Source organism: Heptranchias perlo, chromosome 3 (genome assembly GCF_035084215.1).
Source record: "Heptranchias perlo isolate sHepPer1 chromosome 3, sHepPer1.hap1, whole genome shotgun sequence".
NCBI classification, from domain to species: Eukaryota; Metazoa; Chordata; class Chondrichthyes; order Hexanchiformes; family Hexanchidae; genus Heptranchias; species Heptranchias perlo.
The window spans coordinates 74,211,201-74,233,677 of NC_090327.1; the positions used below are offsets into that span (position 1 = coordinate 74,211,201).

At 39.6% G+C, this 22,477-nt stretch overlaps 1 protein-coding gene across 3 annotated transcripts in view; it reads right to left on the reverse strand.

The window, feature by feature from the left end:
- The window catches only part of arfgef1 (ADP-ribosylation factor guanine nucleotide-exchange factor 1 (brefeldin A-inhibited)), a 208,260-nt gene that overhangs the window by 32,915 nt on the left and 152,868 nt on the right, over window positions 1–22,477 (reverse strand). For all 3 annotated transcript variants that reach the window (XM_067980310.1, XM_067980309.1, XM_067980311.1), the window contains 8 exons: window positions 21,205–21,365; window positions 20,701–20,831; window positions 18,362–18,491; window positions 15,654–15,789; window positions 11,502–11,640; window positions 9,019–9,091; window positions 7,716–7,872; window positions 4,719–4,858 (listed from right to left, as the gene is read on the reverse strand). In XM_067980310.1, the coding sequence (XP_067836411.1) occupies window positions 4,719–4,858; window positions 7,716–7,872; window positions 9,019–9,091; window positions 11,502–11,640; window positions 15,654–15,789; window positions 18,362–18,491; window positions 20,701–20,831; window positions 21,205–21,365 (1,067 nt within the window). The remainder of the gene's footprint in view (window positions 1–4,718; window positions 4,859–7,715; window positions 7,873–9,018; window positions 9,092–11,501; window positions 11,641–15,653; window positions 15,790–18,361; window positions 18,492–20,700; window positions 20,832–21,204; window positions 21,366–22,477) is intronic.

The window sequence follows — 22,477 nt, forward strand, 5'->3', positions numbered from 1 at the left end:
TCTGAAAGTGGCAAAAATGCAGTCCAACTGCCCCTTGAAGCCATGGGCAGGCCATGCTGAATTTCCAGATCAGAGTCGCTCTCCCCCCTACTCCCAATTTGAATAGACTACTAGCACATGAAATCCTTACCTAGAAAACTTGACTTGTAGCACATTTGGCTGGAGAGTACAAAATCCAATGAGTCATTAGCTCTTAAACAGCTACAGCTTTCCATTAAAGGATAAGTTGTGGTGGGGACATAAAAGTTGACTAATTATTAACAATACGGGCAACACTGAACCTTTGATGCTGAAGGAGGTCCTGGTGCAGGAGGTATACAAAATAAATAAAACTTGCATTTATAAAGCACCTTTCACATCCTCAGGACACCCCAAAATGATTCACAGCCAATGAAGTATGCTTCCTCAATAATGGATGCTGATGTACAGAATGTTTCTCTTGTTAGGTGCCACCTGACTGTTAATTGAGTGCAAATCCTTGCTGTTCATGTAGGTCACGCGATCAAAATAACGAGCCCTGAGAGCCCACATGGCTGCCATTTACAATGCCTTGCGCTTGAGGGAACCCTGCCACCTGGTGAAAGCTCTATGCCCTGTACAGCTGATGCCTCCCTTCCACTTGGAAAGGGAGACGGTGTTGCCCTAGCAAACATAGAATTTGTCACTTGTCGTAGCATGCACTGTGGCAGGTATCCCCTGTGGTGGCTTCGAAGGATCAGGTTGTTTCAAAGTTGCAAGCTGTGGTAACCTGCCTTTTAGGGGAAGAGCTATCCCTGTTCCACATGTCTGCAGGTCATCCGGCAGCAGATTGTGATAGCTTGGCTTGTGAAATAGAGGCAGTGAAGACAGGTCCCCTCTGATGTGTCCAGGTACACGTGGAGGTATGTATAAATAGAGGTCCAGGAGTAATGACAGGTGCAGATTAAACACCTCTGTTATCTTTGCACCTTAAATTGTGGCTCCTCGTGAATGCCCCTTCCTCAACATGCAACACATATGGAACACCTAAAAGAAAAACCACCCTTGCCACTTTGTATTGTGAGGTTTAAATGCCAGCAGCAAAGAATAATTAAGGTAAATATTAGCAGAAAAAAAATCCAAAAATGGTGGACTACCCTACAAAACCTAACGCGTAGAGCAAAACGTAACTTAAGACACACAAAGAAACACTTACCATCAACTGAAATGGTCATCTCCATTTAGAAAGCCTAGTTAACCAGGTCAGGTCCCATGACTCCCCTTATGGGCAAGGTGCACACTGCGGGCCATGTCTCAACCAAAGTTGCGAGATTTGGTATGGAGCATATATAGTATAATTATTGAAATGACACTGTTGCGCATCTCAAATGAGCTGCCGAAAATTATAGCCTACTGTGAATTGGGCACGCAAGGTTGCATTCCTGATTTTGCGACCGGAATATACGTTATGAGAGACTGTGCCAGTAGTGAGAAGACTCAGAAAATGGGGCTTGGAAGTGCAGAATAGAAGTTAACCTAATAGTGGTGATTCTGTGCTGTTAGCAGGGAGGCCCCACTCACAGGGAGAGCAAGCTGTAGCAGGCTACAACATTTTAGGCCTATTTCTCCAGCCTGTGATTCTTGGCAGCATGACTTCTTCCTGGAGCCATGGGGTTGTGAAACTGCCCCAACTGTGAGTGCCGCAGTTTTTGATCACAAGACCACCTAAAATAATCTAAATATCTGCACAAAGAACCAAAATGCAATTGATTCTGGTCAATAACAATTTGATGATAAATTACAAAATGAGAACTGCAGCTCTCACCACCAGTCTGTATTTACAATTTTTTATATTTTTAAATTTTTCATAAGAGTGCCAATAGGAATTAGATTGGATACTAACCCCAACAGAGAGAGGTTAAATTAAGAGCAAAAGATGATCAGAGAAAACATAATCAGAGAAAACAGGCACATTTCTAGAAATCAGAGGAAACAGGCACATTTCTAAATGTTATTTTCATTGCATGTTTTTAAAACTCAAGACCCTCACATCATCAGACAACTGAGGAACCAGTCAACCTTAACTTTGGTAAGCTTAAAATATAACAGGTGATTACAATCATCAATGGGAGGGCAAAGCCACACCAGCCAGGAATGCATATTCTTCAAATTGGCAGTAGAAAGTAATAGTATTGGTAGAGTGGAATTGCTTGCATATTATATTTGCAATGGTTAGTAACATTTTGCCTAGAATAATTTCCCTTGCATAGGAACATAGGAACAGGAGTAGGCCATTCAGCCCCTCGTGCCTGCTCCGCCATTTGGTAAGATCATGGCCGATCTGTGATCTAACTCCATATACCTGCCTTTGGCCCATATCCCTCAATACCTTTGGTTGCCAAAAAGCTATCTATCTCAGATTTAAATTTAGCAATTGAGCTAGTATCAATTGCCGTTTGCGGAAGAGAGTTCCAAACTTCTACCACCCTTTGTGTGTAGAAATGTTTTCTAATCTCGCTCCTGAAAGGTCTGGCTCTAATTTTTAGACTGTGCCCCCTACTCCTAAAATCCCCAACCAGCGGAAATAGTTTCTCTCTATCTACCCTATCCGTTCCCCTTAATATCTTATAAACTTCGATCAGATCACCCCTTAACCTTCGAAACTCCAGAGAATACAACCCCAATTTGTGTAATCTCTCCTCGTAACTTAACCCTTGAAGTCCGGGTATCATTCTAGTAAACCTACGCTGCACTCCCTCCAAGGCCAATATGTCCAGTAACTTGCAAGTTACTGAAAAAAATTATTCTGGTTTTAACTAACTTTTAGGCATTATTACACGATATGTCCCTATCAGTGACACCTCTTTGAACACAAAAACAAATGCCTTCCCCTTGCAGTGACAACATATCAGAACATTGTAAGTCTAAATTCCACAATTTATCACTGTTTTTATCTCATCTCATTTCGCCGTTAATATTTAGCACCTTTCATTTGAAGGTTCACTCCTTTAGCAGTTCTGGTAGCAAAGATAAATGTCTCGTGGATGACCCATGTGTAGCATACCTCTCCAACTACATTTGATCCCACAATAATACTTAGTTGCTTGAAGTTAGAACTGTTCACTGGAAACATGTGATATCTTATATCCATTTGTCACTTTTGACCTCTCCCAGATTATTTTTTTTGAAGTGGTATAACAATAAGATGCAGTTGCAGGCAAGTGTAACAAGAAGAAACATCCCACAAATCTGATTATGGCTTTTGCTAAATGCACTAGAAGGTTTGGAGAAAAATTGTAATGGGGTTCCAAGGGGCAAGTTAAAGATTTCCCACTGCCTACATGGTTCAGCAATTGTTAATTACTTTCACATTTGAACAAGAGACAGTATTCCAGCTGGCAACACAGTCCTGCAGCTTTCCTCCTCTTCCCAAGTGTGTGAAGTGTCACTCCTATGTGGTCCATTCAGATTTATGCAACATATTAAGGTGTTAAATACAGTAGCTCTTATTATCAAGAACAGAATTATAACTCGGGAGTCAGGTCAGCCATCTAACAAGCTGATACAGAAGGCTGACCTGATTCCTGAGTTATACTTCCGCTCCTGCAGTAGCTGATGATCCTGCCATAAACATGGAATTCAGAATTAAGTGCTAGCAGTGGTGCTACTCTAGTCATAATCTTATGAAGAACTGATAACTCAGTCATACCTTTTTTAAATGTTGCAGAATGGGCATCAGAATGGAATGAACAATCCTCATGAAGTCCGCTTCATGAGAATTTAAAGTCATGCCAGCAAAATAACATTTATTTTATGAGCATGTTAAATAGCTGACTTGACCCTTGAGTTACACCTCCGCTCTTGCAGCACTGTGCATCAAAACCATGTACGAAAGCCTTTCTAAATTTTCTACCCAGTCGTACATGAGCTTTGGGAGCAGAAGATGGCTATTTCCTTTGCAGCCTGCTCAGCTCCTTGACTTAAACTGGGTTTTCTATTATGGGTTAAAACATTTTCACAGAAAAAATAATGAAGCTGTGTTCCAAAATAAATATTAAATTGTGATAGCGATTACTTGAGGTGAACCAATCACTTATTTAGCTTTTGAAGTAATGCCAGCAAACCAATATTTATTTTATCAGCTTTATGGATATCTAAACTGACTCTCAAATTATGATTCTGCTCTTGCTGCACGGTGTATCCAAAACCACTTAGTCAGAGGCTTCTTAAACTTTCTACTCAGTCATACTTTGGAGAAAATTTAACTTGGGGCCACTATAGCTTCAACATTAAATAAACTAGAAACTAAAGGATAGTAGAGTTGTATTCAAAATTGTACAATTACAAAGTTTTATATTGAATGATAATGGTGCTGTTTCTGCACCACAACACAGCCTCAGCTGTTACTATGCTGCTATAATAATCCTGTGTTTGAAAGATCATGTAATAATAACAACAGGTTATCTGATCAGAATTAGAATTTTAAATTATAGTTTAGAAAAATTTTTACTAATAGAATGTTATAGTATTGGAAATAAAAATGCATACTTTCAGATTAAATAATTTCCACAAAAGTGAAACATTAAAGCATAGTGTTGCTTTAAAACCAGGAGGTACTGACAAGATAATTTTTCACAAATGTTGATTTTCTTTACATGCTTTTTTTGTAGGTTAGTTACCATGAAATTTCCAGTCATTAAACACCTTTCCACTGATTAAATAAATTTTCACTTTACAAATAGTTAATAGCTAGCCTATACCTGAGCTGCAGCCAAGTTCTCAGCATCCTCCTTCTTGCTGGTTGCAGGAAAGAACACAATATTGTCGATTGTCTGAATTAACTCCAGCTGGACGACACATTTAATGAGGAGAGCAGCAAACAACTTCTGCTCTGGTACTCCTGAAGGAACATAATGATTTGTTATATTAATTACCGTTTCTCTTTTTGAACAAATGCAACTGAAAATGTATTCAGTAAATCAATAATAAGTTCTGGTTGTATAGATTCTTTATCAAACAAGTGAATTGTCAGATATTATTTAAGTATATATAACTGTAATATAAGACGTAACTCAATAAATTCTGTGACAGTATGCAATCTTTTGTTTAAAATAGTTGCAGCTACATGCTGACCGTAAATCAACTGTAATACAAAAAAGCAGCTGTTATAGTTTATTAACTTTGGGGGCATGCAGATTTCTTCACTGCTACCTCTTCACAATTTTCTTCTCCCTTAACCCTCTTCTGCTAAAGGCCATGATTCATGTTGTGGTACGGTTCCATAGGCAATGGCAGCCCTCTAGTTCCTCACCCTTTTTCCATTCTGCAAGTGAGAGTCTAAACAGCTGGGCAGTGAATATTGTCTGGTTATCTATCATTGAGGGGTGGGAAGTAACACAGATTAGCTTGATCTCATTCTTGCCAAAATCCTATTCTATTCCAGCAGGCCGGGGTGGGGGATCAATGGATAGGCCAGAAATAGCCAATCAACCTGGGATTGCTGAGGCCATATGTCGTGTGCCTGTACACCTGGCTGAGCTGAGATCCACTAACTCAGCACAGAACAGAAATTGATCCTCACACGTTCCTGGTCTGTGTGGTGCAATACCAGACGCACAGTGCATCTAGCATGTTTTTTTTTATTCGTTCACGGGATGTGGGCGTCGCTGGCGAGGCCAGCATTAATTGCCCATCCCTAATTGCCCTCGAGAAGGTGGTGGTGAGCCGCCTTCTTGAACCACTGCAGTCCGTGTGGCGACGGTTCTCCCACAGTGCTGTTAGGAAGGGAGTTCCAGGATTTTGACCCAGCGACAATGAAGGAACGGCGATATATTTCCAAGTCGGGATGGTGTGTGACTTGGAGGGGAACGTGCAGGTGGTGTTGTTCCCATGCGCCTGCTGCTCTTGTCCTTCTAGGTGGTAGAGGTCGCGGGTTTGGGAGGTGCTGTCGAAGAAGCCTTGGCGAGTTGCTGCAGTGCATCCTGTGGATGGTGCACACTGCAGCCACAGTGCGCCGGTGGTGAAGGGAGTGAATGTTTAGGGTGGTGGATGGGGTGCCAATCAAGCGGGCTGCTTTATCTTGGATGGTGTCGAGCTTCTTGAGTGTTGTTGGAGCTGCACTCATCCAGGCAAGTGGAGAGTATTCCATCACACTCCTGACTTGTGCCTTGTAGATGGTGGAAAGGCTTTGGGGAGTCAGGAGGTGAGTCACTCGCCGCAGAATACCCAGCCTCTGACCTGCTCTCGTAGCCACAGTATTTATATGGCTGGTCCAGTTCAGTTTCTGGTCAATGGTGACCCCCAGGATGTTGATGGTGGGGGATTCGGCGATGGTAATGCCGTTGAATGTCAAGGGGAGGTGGTTAGACTCTCTCTTGTTGGAGATGGTCATTGCCTGGCACTTATCTGGCGCGAATGTTACTTGCCACTTATGAGCCCAAGCCTGGATGTTGTCCAGGTCTTGCTGCATGCGGGCTCGGACTGCTTCAATATCTGAGGGGTTGCGAATGGAACTGAACACTGTGCAGTCATCAGCAAACATCCCCATTTCTGACCTTATGATGGAGGGAAGGTCATTGATGAAGCAGCTGAAGATGGTTGGGCCTAGGACACTGCCCTGAGGAACTCCTGCAGCAATGCCCTGGGGCTGAGATGATTGGCCTCCAACAACCACTACCATCTTCCTTTGTGCTAGGTATGACTCCAGCCACTGGAGAGTTTTCCCCCTGATTCCCATTGACTTCAATTTTACTAGGGCTCCTTGGTGCCACACTCGGTCAAATGCTGCCTTGATGTCAAGGGCAGTCACTCTCACCTCACCTCTGGAATTCAGCTCTTTTGTCCATGTTTGGACCAAGGCTGTAATGAGGTCTAGAGCCGAGTGGTCCTGGCGGAACCCAAACTGAGCATCGGTGAGCAGGTTATTGGTGAGTAAGTGCCGCTTGATAGCACTGTCGACAACACCTTCCATCACTTTGCTGATGATTGAGAGTAGACTGATGGGGCGGTAATTGGCCGGATTGGATTTGTCCTGCTTTTTGTGGACAGGACATACCTGGGCAATTTTCCACATTGTCGGGTAGATGCCAGTGTTGTAGCTGTACTGGAACAGCTTGGCTAGAGGCGCAGCTAGTTCTGGAGCACTTGTGCGGAAGCACGTCCTGTGTGTTCAATATTGCTGTTACACAAATAGTGTACGCTCAATTCATGGAACATCTTTGCATTACAGGGGAAAGCTACACATCTTTTCAAGTGAACAGTACAGGCTTGGTGATTGCAATTCAATATAGTCCTGTGGAACATATTATTCGTCCATTATGGGGTAAAATAAAATTAACTGTAAGCTACCATATCAAAATTCTCGAAGTAGCTTCAATGGAGAAAAACTATGTGACATAAACATGCAGCAATAATATAATATATAATATATTATTTTATATGGATGCATATTCAGGGACTTTCTGTTAAAATAGATTCCTATTTTGGGGATGGGGGAAATGCACCTGGGGAAAGAGAAGTTAAACAGAAGGAAAATCAGCCCAATTACATGCATATTCTAACAGCAAAGTTTTGTCACATACTGGCAAGGCATAGGTTTGGGTGTAGGTTGATTCCATATCCTAGCAAGGATTGTTTTGTGGCATAGTTAGAGAAGTTTGATTATTTAAATTGGGGAGGGAATCCAATATGTAAAACCCTCATTAGTTATATTGTTAGACAAGCACTGTTTCTTTTTATCTTGCTTGCCAACAACTTACTTGATGGTATCTTGGTTTTAGCAGCATCATCACTGGCATTGGATCCGAGACTAAATTGGCTCTGGCGCCAGTCTGAAGGATTCCTCTCTGCACTGGTCACAGACTGTTGGTCATCACCCTTACTCAGGATGTCCACTGACTTTTGAGAAACAGCATCCTAGAAGGGCAAATAAGCAAACAATTTCAAATAAAATTAGATTTCCATATTGAGGAATCAAAAAGCAGTGTTATTTACAACTGCAATTTATTATACATTCCTGATTTTATTTTTACAGTTTTATTTTATGTCATGCACAACTGTATTACTCAAGTTTAAATGTAACTGTGCTACTGCATGTAGTGCTCCAATGATCTTATCAGTAACAAATCTGTGTGAGAATATGAGAGAAAGAAAAACAATAGTGCTCTGATTACTTACTTGTTGTAGCTTTATTGTGTTCTCAACTTTAGAAAGTGTATTAAGCTAGGATGGGGACGAAAGAGGTCAGAGAAAGGGTCGTGCGAGAGAAACACACACACATGGGTTAGAAAGAAAGTGTCTTTATTTAATGTTACTTCAATTTTTTTTTAAAAATTGAATTTTGAAGCCAACTAATTACTTCTAGCTTTGCTTTGTTGACAGCTACAAAGGTTAATGATAATTGCTTGCTCATGTAAGACAAATATTTGAATTTCTAATGCCTATGAGGGGGAGTAAGAAAAACAGACAGGCAGTTATTTTCTTATTCTAATTTGTTTTCTTTTTAAAAAAATGAATTTTAAAAGAAAACAAAGCCACGTTGGGGGAAACAGAGAAGGGGAGGGGTGGAGGGAAACGAGCGAGTGTAGGGTAGAGAGTGGATGGAAGGTTAAGGGTAAGATAAGCGACAATTGATTATTGTTCAGACAAACTAACTCGCATATGGCAATACTGAGGATTTGCAAGGTCAAATGTCCTGTATCATCAGCGGCATTACTTTCTCATTTAAAAATGAATCACTGATTCCAACATTAATTGAATGGCATAAGTGAATTACTATTACTGGAATTCAGTATCTCTTCCATTACCATATACAGATATTTGGAAGTATCACTGTAGCACTTCCAAGTTATGAGTCAAAAAAAATCTTAGTTTGAAGGCAATCCACTTTTTAAAAAAGAACGATTTAATATGAAATTAAATTGACTCTGTAACATAACATAGCTGTCAAAATTCAAAGATTGTTTTTAAGGCGACATTGATATTTATAAAACTGGTCTACAGCAATATTACTTTTGAAAGCTAAAGCCAATATGCTAATTGGGGAAATATTGAAATGCATACCAATTGTTTTTCTCCAGCATCATTTTGTAATAAGGAGTCACCTTCACAATGTAAGGGTCGCCATGATAACAACCTAAAAGACACAAATTATAGCAACATTAATTCTGTTGCAACAGAAAAATAATTTTAAACAGTGTTACCACAACAAAAATAGATTCCATTAAAATAGTCTACAGTCATGCAGTATAAAATGGCATTTTTTAGCATTTCTATTCAAATTAATGTTACATCATTTAAAACTAGAATTCAGAATTTAGACAAAACTTCAAATCTGAAAGATGAGACATATCAATTTTCACAATGAAATCATAATGCAATAATATTTCTAAGGTTATACTGCAGCAAAATTTATCAATGTTTAGTGCCCGTATACACGTTATAATTTCTGCCAAATTACAATCCTTTCGCAAAGTGAAATTCAGCTTTGATCTGCTGACATTTTACATGTCCTTCAAATTCAATGAATCGTATGGCCAAGCTGGAGACAGAGTACCACTAGAATTTCATACAATATCACATAATACATTGGCAGGGTGGTGAATCTTTGGAATTCTCTACCCCAGAGGGCTGAGGATATCGTTGAGAGTATATTCAAGACTGAGATCGATAGATTTTTGGACACTAAGGGAATCAAGGGATATGGCGGGAAAGTGGAGTTGAGGTAGAAGATCAGCAATGATCTTATTGAATGGCGGAGCAGGCTCAAGGGGCCCTATGGCCTACTCCTGTTCCTATTTCTTATGTTCACATGCAGTAACTTTGAGCAGCAATTGGATGTCCTATTACAGGCATAAAATGCAATATTGATAGTTCAGTGGGTAAATACATCAACTGGTGTGACATTGAGCCCTCCAGACAAAGAAGATCCTAGGTCTTATCGCTGGCTGTGCAGAGTTAGCCAGCCAAGGTGGCAGTATGGACACTACAATAGCTTTAACATCCCAGATTAGAAAGCGGGAAACAAAACAAAATATAAGTATTAAAACTGGGTTTCAAAAGCTTTATTTGAAGTATATTAACCTCATGCGGGCAACCTCTGCTCCATCCAACTGATTTTCTCCCTCGCCTTGTATCTAAGGAAAGACAACCAACTCCTGTGCCAACAATAATGTCCACAGTTGGCAGCTAAGATGCACAACAGAATAGCCTGGGGTGGTAATTATCTTTTTGATTTGCCCTCTTCCTGTACAGTGACACCCAGTGGATGCTATGTGGTTTCTGGCAGCAATGCCACTCAGATTACCAGCTCAGCAGAGATGGGGAAATCAACCTGTGTCCCAACACTCCATGGTACCCTGTGTGGCTGCTCTAACGTAGTGCAGCACCTAGGATTCATCAGTTTTATACTATTCAGATTGTATTTCATGATTTAATCAAAATTGCACAATGTATACATTGCAAATATAGTTCAAGGTCAAATGCCAACTACATAGAAACACAGAAACATAGAAAATAGGAGCAAGAGTAGGCCATTCGGCCCTTCAGGCCTGCTCCGCCATTCAAAATGATCATGGCTGATCATCTAACTCAGTACCCTCTTCCCACTTTTTCCCCATATCCCTTGATCCCTTTAGCATTAAGAAATATATCTATCGCCTTCTTGAACACATCTAATGACTTGGCCTCCACTGCCTTCTGTGGTAGAGAATTCCACAGGTTCACCACCCTCTCACCACATGAGACTTGATAGCCTATCTCCAACAAACCAATGAACTCAGTTGACCATTTTGGGAGTATTAGTTATCACATCGAGCAGCAGTATTTTGCCAAATTTCAAAGCAAACTCTTTTTCTTACATTGGCCCACCATATAAGATATTGCCCTTTATAAACCTACCTCCATGATTTAAGTCTATTCCCAGAGTTAGGTTCTACTCCAAACTTATGAGAAAGAATAAATCTTTAATCCAATGTTTAGCTGAACTATACAGACCAAGAAGGTACCAGGTTCAACCCCAGCCTGTGCTGAGTGATCTGATCTCAGCTAGTTGGGGGTAATGGTCCTATAATTGGCCTCAGCACCTCTGGGTTAGGAACAGGAAAACTGGCTCAGGATTTCGATTCAGCGATCATTACTGAAAGTGTACTTATGCCAATGTTGGTTGAGGACAAGATCGGGCTTGGTTGAAATGCACCTGTGACTGAATAACCTGCCAACTATTGATCTCAGGGATGAATATCAGCTAATTGGCTAATGGAGACTGGTGCCCATGGAACCATACCCAGCCAAGAAGTCTATTCATTCAGGAAAAGAGGGAAGGGGAGTAAATCGGTGAGAAAAAATAAGATCTGTAAAATCAAACATTTAATGTTTTAACCATTTGAAGACTGCACCAGCGTATTTTTGTTTTACCAACACAGTACTAGAACCGTTGCTCAATGATGCAAGATAGTTTAGAAAATATAATGAATTTTTAAACCCCATTTCACAGGACATATTGTTAGGAAAGTTAAACTTTTATTTCCATTGTAGAGGCTTCTTACACATGAGGAATAGTGGTCTTGAAGATATCCAACATGCAGTTGCAAGTTTTGTCCCATGTTTCTGGCAAGAACTTTTCCCCATTCAGAATGACAGCATTCTCCAGACAATTAGTACCAGACCGAGCTAGTTGTTCATTATCTGAGAAAAACGAGACTTATTAATAGAATGATTTTATAAACTGTTTTTGACAATTTCTGTTTGGCTGCATTCACACTACAACAATAGAACAGGTGCAAAGCAGTTTTACTGCCTCCAGAGCAAAGCACAACGACCCTCCTCCAGCAAGTCTCATTCTGCTTCGCTCCAGAGTCAGGTGATACCATTCTGGACCGACACTGCAGTTGTAGTGTAAATTCAGGCTTCAACTTGAGCATTTCTTTTTCAGACCACGAGCCACCATATATTTGTACCATATATCTTGATGCATGGTACAAAGATCTAGCCCCAAACTTTTCCACAAACTGCATTAATGTCAATCTTTGATCAACCAGAATGAAGTGGAATTTGAGTAACAGAAGATCAGCTTCTGTGAAACAGTCAACCTTTTAAGTCTGCAGTTATACAGCTACTTTAGACTCAATTCAAAGCAGTTTTGGGTCTGCATTTATACAAAAGCGCATTAAAACTTAGAGGTCAGATCTTGATCTGACACCTGTGTGCACGAAAGCCAAGTTGCACGAGATCCTCTCCAGGAGGCCAGCTCTTACTGCTTGTACTTCACACCATCTTGGGTATAACATAAGCCTGGTGGGAAGTCAGAGTTAAAACGTGCTTAGGTGGCTCAATGTTATGAAAATACCAATGCTGTTGCCCAACTTCCCCAACGTTCAAAAAAAGCTGCTGGTGAAATGGAGACTCTGTGCAAGCACATGTAGAGTTTTCTCCTGGCAGGTAAAGTGTGAGGCACAGCTTGTGATACAACTCTGGTCTTGCTAACATGCTGGATACTTTACAGCTCAGAACGTTAGGGTATCACAGCAGGTAAAGCAGAGGAGGAGGCCATTTGACCCATCATGTCTGTGCCGAATCTTTGGAAGAGCTATCCAATTAGTCCCATTCCATTGCTTTTTCCCCGTAGCCCTGTAAATTTTTTCCCTTCAAGTATTTATCCAATTCACTTTTGAAAGTTACTACTGAATCTGCTTCCATCACCCTTTCAGGCAGTGCATTCCTGGTTACCGACCCTTCTGCCATTGGAAACAGTTTCTCCTTATTTACTCTATCAAAACCCTTCATGATTTTGAACACCTTATTGAAATCTCCCCTTAACCTTCTATGTTCTAAGGACGACACCCCAGCTTCTCCAAACTCTCCATATAACTGAAGTCCCTCATCCCTGGTACCATTCTAGTAAATCTCTTCTGCACCCTCTCTAAGGCCTTGACATCCTTCCTTAAGTGTGGCGCCTAGAATTGAACACAATACTCCAGCTGAGTGTTTCATAAAGGTTCAGCATAACTTCCTTGCTTTTGTACTCTATGCATCTATTAATAAAGCCAAAGATCCCATCTGCTTTTTTAACATCCTTCTCAACTTGTCCTGCCACCTTCAAAGATTTCTGTATGTGCACCCCCAGGTGTTTCTGTTCTGCATCCTCTTTAAAATTGTACCATTTAATTTATCTTGCTGCTCTTCATTCTTCCTACCAAAATGTTATCACTTCACACTTCTTTGTGTTAAATTTCATCTGTCATGTGTCTGCCTATTTCACCAGTCTGTCTATGTCCTCCTGGGGTCTGTTACTATTCTCCTCACTGTTTACTACATTTCTGAGTTTTGTGTCATCTGCAAACTTTGAAATTATGCTCTGTATACCCAAGTCCAGGTCATTAATATACATCAACGAGAGCAGTGGTCCTAATACTGACCCCTGGGGAACACCATTATATATTTCCCTCCAATCTGAAAAACAACTGTTCACCACTACTCTCTGCTTTCTGTCCCTTAGCCAATTTTGTATCCACGTTGCCACTGTCCCTTTAATCCCATGGGCTTTAATTTTGGTAACAAGTCTATTATGTGGTACTTCATCAAATGCCTGTTGAAAGTCCATACACACATCAATCGCACTACCCTCATCAACCCACTCCATGTAGTTATCAAGTTAGTCAAACATGATTTTCCCTTAACAAATCCATGCTGACTTTCATTTATCACCCCATTATTTTCCAAGTGCCAATTTATTTTGTCCCAGATTATTGTCTCAAAGTTTCCCCACCACTGATGTTAGGCTGACTTGGCCTAAAATTGCAGGGTTTATCCCTCTTCCCTTTTTTGAACAGGGGTGTAACAATTTCAATCCTCCAGTCTTCCAGCACCATCCCCATATCTAAGGAGGATTGGAAGATTGTGGCCAAAGCCTCCGCAATTTCCACCCTTACTTCCCTCAGTAACCTAGGATGCATCCTATCTGGACCGGGTGGCTTTTCTACTTTGAGTACTACCAATCTTTTAAGTACCTCCCCTTTATCTATTTTTATCCTAATCAATATCGCTACTACCTCTTCCTTTACTGCTACAATGGCAGCCTCCTCTTCTCTAGTAAAGACGGATGCGAAGTACTCATTTAGTACCACAGCAATACCCTCTGCCTCCAAAATATGATCCTTTTTTTTGTCCCTAATCGGTCCCACCCTTCCTTTGACTACCTTTTTACTATTTATATGTTTATAAATGACTTTTGGGTTCCCTTTTATATTAGCCACTAATCTATTCTCATATTCTCTCTTTACCCCTTTTAATCTCTTTTTTAGATCTACTCTGTACTTTCTGTATTCAGCCTGGTTCTCTACTCTCTTTTGAACCTTGCATTTGTCTTAAGCCTCCCTTTTCTGTTTCATTTAAATTTCTATATCTTTAGTCATCCAGGGAACTGTAGCTTTGGATGCCCTTCCTTTCCCCCTCACGGGAATGTGTCTACTCTGCACCCGAACCATCTTCTCCTTGAAGGAATCCCATTGTTCAATTACTGTTTTTCCTGCCAATTTTTGATTCCAATCCACCTGGGCAGGTTCCCTTTTTAACTCACTGAAATTAGCCCTCCTCCAATTAAGTATTTTCACATTTGATACGTCTTTGTCCAGAACTATTCTAAACCTAATCATATTATGATCACTGTTCCCCAAATGCTCCCCCACTAAAAAATGTCCTCTTGGCCCAGAACTAGATCTAGCATTGCTTCCTTACTCATTGGGCTGGAAACACACTGATCCAGAAAGTTCTCTTGTACACATTTCAGGAATTCCTTCCCCTCTTTGTCCTTTACACTGTTACTGTGCTAGTCTATATTGGGATAATTGAAGTCCCCCATTATCATTACTCTATAGTTCTTGCATCTTTCTGTAATTTGCTTGAAAATTTGCTCCTCCATCTCCTTCCCACTATTTGGTGGCCTATGGTATACATCCAGTAGCGTAATTGCGTAATGTTCCTTAATTCTAACCAAACAGATTCTGTCTTTGACCCCTCAACTACGTCGTCCCTTTCCAGTGCTATAATAGTTTCTTTGATCAATACTGCCATCCCCCACCACCCCACCCCCCCAATTCTTTCCTTCCTTATCCTTCCTGAATATCTTGTAACCCGGAATATTAAGTACCCAATCCTCCCCTTCTTTGAACTAGGTCTGTTATTGCCACTATATCATAGTCCCATTTGGCAACTTCAGCCTGCAACTCACCCTAACCCTAATGCAACCTTATTTACCACGCTACGTGCATTTGCACACATGCACTCCAAACCCATCTTCGTCTGCCTCGCATTTTCCCCCTGTCTGATCCCTCCTATTTCTGAACTCTTCTTTACTCTAGTCCTATTTCTCCCTCGCAGTCCTCTGTGGACCTTGTTTCTGCTCTCTTATGTTTCATCCTGGTGCCTATCCCTCTGTGGTGTAAGTGCAGGCTGAGGTATCAGGTCATTCGTAAGTACAGATGTATGGACATATTTTACTTATTATTCCAAATTGAAAGAGGCAAGTTTCCCATATATAACTACAATAATCTATTATATTCGGGGTTCTTATAATAGAAACTCAAAATCTTAATGCTGCATACGTGCTATTATATTAAAAAGGTACTTATTTATTTAAACAAGGAAGATAGCAAAACTATATTACTTGCACGCTTGTGAATATCTTTCTCTGTTAATTTTACCTTGCTGCACACACCAGTATAACTGTGCAAATATATCATCCAGAAGGACGTCATTGAGTACTTCAAAGTACTGAGTGAATACATCACAGATAGCATAAAGTGCATGGTTACAAGTGGTGGTCATCCACTCCGCTTTCTGAAAAATAAAAAATGTTCTGATGTTAATGTCTCAAACTCTTATGAGGTCCCCCCACACCTATTGTAAATTATTGCTTATGTTGTATAGTACCTGCCTATTATGATTGCTTCTATAAATGATGTAATTGTAAATTTGAATATTAGTTTTAACCAGTGTCAAGTGAATCCAGTGTTTGATATTTTCCAACTTTTGGATTAACAGGCGATGTAGTGGGAATCCTATATATATTTTAATAAGCAGATTACATTGCAGTAGGGGTATTATTAGTCTCGGGCTACCGAACGTAGTATGGCAGAAGACACAGGTTTTAGATTGTAAGGGACACAGAGACTAGCATGTGAAGCAAGATGTCCAAGTTGAGAAAGTGATATGAATGAGACTTTAAGTTTAAGAAGCTATACCAAATATAGGCAAATGTGTAAGTGTGTCACTTGTATGTAAGAGTTAAGTTTCTAAGAACAGAAGTAAGGTTGGGACAGACCAGACCTTGGGAGAAGGAAGAAATACGACGACAACGAATGGAGATTCATTGTCCTGATGTCCCTGAGGCGAACAGAAGCATCCCAGAGGGAGGCGAGACCTCTACTAAGCCGAATCAAAAGAACGAGGTTGTATAGGATCAAAGAACGCTATAAGTTTATCAGCTTTAAACTGAACGAAATAAGTTTTAAATACATCCTGCAGACTTGTTATTTCAAGGTGTTAACTTGTCAACTATATAAGGAATCTAACCACAAACTAACTCAGCCGACTTTGCTATCATGGCCATTGATTATAAAGTCAGATTGTAATAAGTAGAGCCCAACTGATGCTGAATTACTGTAATACTTGAACTTGAACTGCCTTTGTAATGTTGGGTTTACTAATTCCATTAGTTAAAAACATCTGCTTAAGTACCTTGCACACTTCTAATATTTAATATTAAAAAACTATTAGTTGGTTATGTAAGTTAATAAAGAAATGTCAGTACATGATTTCATGGTCTGATGACTTCTTTTATGATTTGCTAAGAAAACAAAAGTACGTAAGAACATAAGAAACTAGGAGCGGGAGTAGGCCATCCGGCCCCTCGAGCCTGCTCCGCCATTCAACAAGATCATGGCTGATCATCTACCTCAATGCCATTTTCCTGCTCCATCCCCATATCCTTGATGCCTTTAATATTTAGAAATCTATCGATCTCTGTTTTGAATGTACTCAATGGCTGAGCGCCACAGCCCTTTGGGATAGAGAATGCCAAAGATTCACCACCCTCTGAGTGAAGAAATTTCTCCTCATCTCAGTCCTAAGTGGCCTACCCCTTATTCTGAGACTATGACCCCTGGTTCTGGACTCCAGCCAGGGGAAACATCCTCCTTGCATCTACTCTGTCGAGCCCTGTAAGAATTTTGTATGTTTCAATGAGATTACCTCACAATCTTTTAAACTCTAGAGAATACAGGCCTAGTCTACTCAATCTCTCCTCACATAACAATCCCGCCATCCCAGGAATCAGTCTGGTGAACCTTCGTTGCACTCCCTCTATGGCAAGTATATCCTTTCTTAGGTAAGGAGACCAAAACTGTACACAATACTCCAGGTGCGGTCTCACCAAAGCCCTATATAACTGCAGTAAGATATCTTTACTCCTGTACTCAAATCCTCTTGTAATAAAGGCCAACATACCATTTGCCTTCCTAATTGCTTGCTGCACCTGCATGTTAGCTTTCAGTGACTCATGTACAAGGACACCCAGGTCCCTTTGAACATCAACATTTCCCAATCTCTCACTATTTAAAAAATACTCTGCATTTCTGTTTTTCCTACCAAAGTAGATAACTTCACATTTTTCCACATTATATTCCATCTGCCATGTTCTTGCCCACTCACTTAGTCTGTCTATATCCCTTTGAAGCCTCTTTGGATCCTCCTCACAACTCACATTCCCACCGAGTTTGTGAATTTTATACAAAGGAGTATTGAATATAAAAGCAAGAAAGAGATTTTGTATTTCTACAAGACACTGGGTAGGCCAAAGTTGGGAGTATTGCACGCAGTTCTGAATACCCCATTATAGGAAAGATATTACAGCCACGGAAAAAGTATAGCAAAGTTTCACTTGAATGAAACCAGGATTGAGAGATTATTGTTCATTAACATAGAGAAGGTTAAGGAATATCTAATAGGGGTTTTCAAAATTATGAAAGATTTTGGGAGGATTAATAATAAAAGATCGTTTCCAGTTCCTGGCTGAGTGGTAACAAATGGGGCATAGACTCAGAATTACTAGAAGAATGAAGGGTGAACTAGAAGAATTTGTTTCAAACAGAGTTATTAGAACATGGAATTCTTTACCATAAGTGGCTACTGAGGCAGACACTATAACATCATTTGAAATGATTTGGATAAGTATTTGAAAAAGAATATAAAAGCATACAGGGAATGAGTCAGAGCAGATAGCTCCAATTGAAGAGCAAAAATCAATGCAGGTGAGATGGGCTTGAATGGCTTCCTTCTGTACTGTAAACTCTATGATTTTTCCTTCCAAATAAAAAGGAGTTACACTTGCATAATAACTGCATCCACTTACCTCAGTCTGTTGTTCTGGAAGTTTCATATTGTCAAAGATTCTGAAAACAATTCTAAACAGATCTTGCCACCAATGCTTCTCAAAAGTGTGACCATAAGTTTTCATTATTTCAAACATCACAGTTAATCCCCTGTAGCAGGAAAAAGTAACATGTCACATCATGCTGATTCTGCATATTTCTAAAAGATATGCTTACATCTGTGTGTCAGAGACATTAGAGTGACTTTTTCATTTACGCAGTAAAGTTGGCTGTGCACCCCTTATGTTACAACAATGCAACGTAACAGAATCTACAGGCTAGTTACAATACTGGCAGTGCTAACCATATGGCATTACAGTTTATTCATATGGCCTTATTGAGTATACTATAAAGATTAAACACAGTGTTTACTTAATTTTTGATCAAAATTAAAATTTAACAGCTTACATAACCTAAGCTGAGAGCATTAGCAAAATCATGGCTAATTATTTTTGTTAAAATATCAGCTCCTCAACCCCCTAAGTTCTAATATTTACCAAATCTCAACCAAACTAAGATGTCAGTAAAATATTTAACCTACATTCAATATTTTGAATAATTATCTTTTTCTTAAAAAAAAGCTATATATTTTCTGGGAGTTTTAGCACATTACGAGTCTTCTACCTTGAAGCAGTACGGAGTACTAAAATGAACCTTAACTTGCTAAAACCAACACAAAGGTGTACATTTTAAAAGCCGCCTTTACATTGCTGTCAGTGAGATTCCCCAAACATGGATCTACCAGAGCTGTAGCAATCCCAATGAAAACATGCTGCATTCATTAAGGCTGATACACCGGAAGACCAGTTTTTGTTTAATCTAGGTCTGCTTATTGTAAGCAGTGTAGATGAAAACATAAAATTACAAAGCGATATTGATAAATTAGGTGAATGGGCAAAACTGTGGCAAATGGAATTCAATGTAGACAAATGTGAGGTCATCCACTTTGGATCAAAAAAGGATAGAACAGGTTACTTTCTAAATGGTAAAAACAGTGGATGTCCAAAGGGACTTAGCGGTACAGGTACATAGATCATTGAAGTGTCATGAACATGTGCAGAAAATAATCAAGGCGGCAAATGGAATGCTGGCCTTTATATCTAGAGGACTAGAGTACAAGGGGGCAGAAGTTATGCTGCAGCTATACAAAACCCTGGTTAGACCACACCTGGAGTACTTGAGCAGTTCTAGGCACCACACCTTTGGAAGGACATATTGGCCTTGGAGGGAGTGCAGCTAAGTTTACTAGAATGATACCCGGACTTCAAGGGTTAAGTTACGAGGAGAGATTACACAAATTGGGATTGTATTCTCTAGAGTTTAGAAGGTTAAGGGGTGATCTGATCGAAGTTTATAAGATATTAAGGGGAACAGATAGGGTGGAGAGAGAGAAACTATTTCCACTGGTTGGGGATTTTAGGAGTAGGGGGCACAGTCTAAAAATTAGAGCCAGACCTTTCAGGAGCGAGATTAGAAAACATTTCTACACACAAAGGGTTGTAGAAGTTTGGAACTCTCTTCCGCAAATGGCAATTGATACTAGCTCAATTGCTAAATTTAAATCTGAGATAGATAGCTTTTTGGCAACTAAAGGTATTAAGGGATATGGGCCAAAGGCAGGTATATGGAGCTGGATCACAGATCAGCCATGATCTTATCAAATGGCGGAGCAGGCACGAGGGGCTGAATGGCCTACTCCTGTTCCTATGTGTGGACATTGGCCGTAGCAAACCTGGTAGGCTGCAAGAGACCCACACTTCAGGAACTAGCAACACATACACCCCACAGACACCTATATAAAAGCAGCTTTAGTTAATTGCTGCTGCTATCAGATTAGGTGTGTGTAATTCCAATTTTATATTACACGGTCTTCAATTACCCCAACTTCACAAAAGCAGTTCCGAGACAGAACAATGAAATGTCCTGAGGCAGAGAAAGTGCCCATCTTTTAAAATGTCTCTGGTGCAATCCGAATCATCCTTTAGGCTTGTTAATAATTTAATTAATGTATCAAGACTTTTGCTGCACTTTTATTTTTATCCTTCAGAATAAAATGATTTGAAGTGCTAATCAATAGATCAGACAATTCTAAGTTGAGTGCGCATTCAAAACTGATGAAAAATACAAACAGCTTACAAGCTGAGCACACTGCAAAACAAAGACATTCATAATAAAACACTTCAGAAGATATACTGTATATACAACAATGGGATGAAAAAGAATACATGCTGACTATCGACCCTCAAAATGTTATCCAATAAACCCAATCTATTGCTATCTGAAATACTGCTTTAATTACTCAATAAAGAAGGATTCTTACCTAGTTCTTACATCTAATTTGCATCTGTTAATTATGCATGACAACTCGAACAGAATCGGAAACCATCCTCTCACCCATACTCTGTCTTCAGCAGCTACATTCATATCATCACTGGTGTATTCCTTGAATGCCTGTAATATATTGAATTTAACAATAATTTAAACTACTTGTTAAAACATCTATCCTGAATAGCATTATGGAAACGTTTCATCCCAAATGAAGATGGTAATGTACAAGACTAACTTTTCATTGTTTTTTTTCCTTTTCACTTCCCCCTTTAAATTAATCTCCACATCCACATCATCTTCCTCAGTTGAGAAGATCTAACAAAACAGAAGCCATAACCAGCCTCTTCATTTGTACTGCCAACTCACCCTGATGCAATGTCAAACATTTTCACAAAATCAGCCATAACATATTGGAGTACTCAATGAGATTTTTTTTTTTTTTTTTAAGAACATTACCATCATCAATATGCTAAATTTGTAGGAACCAATGTTTCACCTGGGGTCTCTCTGACACATATTTTGCACAATGACGAATGAGGCGGATTGCTTCCATGCTTGTATCAGGAAAGGCCGCATTGCAGGCAAATTCCGACAAACATTTCACTGCATCTTGAAAGGAATCTATTGTTGCTGGAAAATGCTTTGCAAATACATTCACTGCGAAAATAATTTCAAGGGGAGAAATTTGAGTTCAATGCTTTTAAAAGCTGAAGTATAGTAAAAACTCATTGTTAACTTACTTTCAATTTGGCAACTGATGCCTTTGATTCAAATGTTTAAATTCCTAATACAATAAAACCCACATGATGATCTAAACAGACACTTTGAATTAAAATGGGATCATTGTCAATTAATTGGCTAATTTCACTTACATGGAACATGAAGGAAACTGTGCTCTGCTGCTTCTGAAGTTGTTGGGGCAATCTAAGGAATTGCACCCATTCTAGGAGAGTTTGTTGGAGGTTGCTTGAAGTGTAAAACCTCAACTTGATCATAAATTCTTCCTACTTTAAAAAAAGTATCCCACCACTTCAACAAACCATCCCAAAACCTTTTCACAGCTAGCTAATTTGTGCAATAAGAAAAGGCTATATTGCCTATCATACTCCATTCAGGGTAGATCATCCAGCTGCCATCATCCTTCAATTCTGTCCCTCTACTATGCATTAGATTTAACCCATAGGTGACCAATTTGTTCTGCAAAAGAATCTACAGACCCAACTTTCATTGTCTTGGCAAATGTGAATATTGATTGATGTGATATCACTACATCAGTCAAACAATTATGCACATTTGCAAATCTAAGATTTCTTGCAAGACAGTACCAAAGGATAATGCCTCTTAATATATTTATTGTCTCCATATATTACTTATTTTGTTTCTGTTTATCTTATTTTTCCTTTATAAATAATTATCCATTTCTCTTTTGTCCACTGCCTTCTTATCCACTATATCAGGAAGATCCCATTCACTTGAAAACTACTTTCATTGGCTGCATTTTGTAAATGGACTTTACTTGTCCCAATTTGAATTTCAAAGCAAAGAAGGGCTAGAATATCAAGATTTTTTCAGCAATTTTCTGCTTTAGCAGGCAGCTAACAAGTAAGGGCTAGTGCAATACTCTGACTATCCAATTTCAGATATAAACTTCACACCACAGATATCTGGACTAAACTAAGAGTGTTACTTATGTGATCTACTTGAGCTTTGAGATATTTAGTATTTTGAAGATGGGATTGAGTTGAGAAAAGTTTTATAATCTGTTCAGT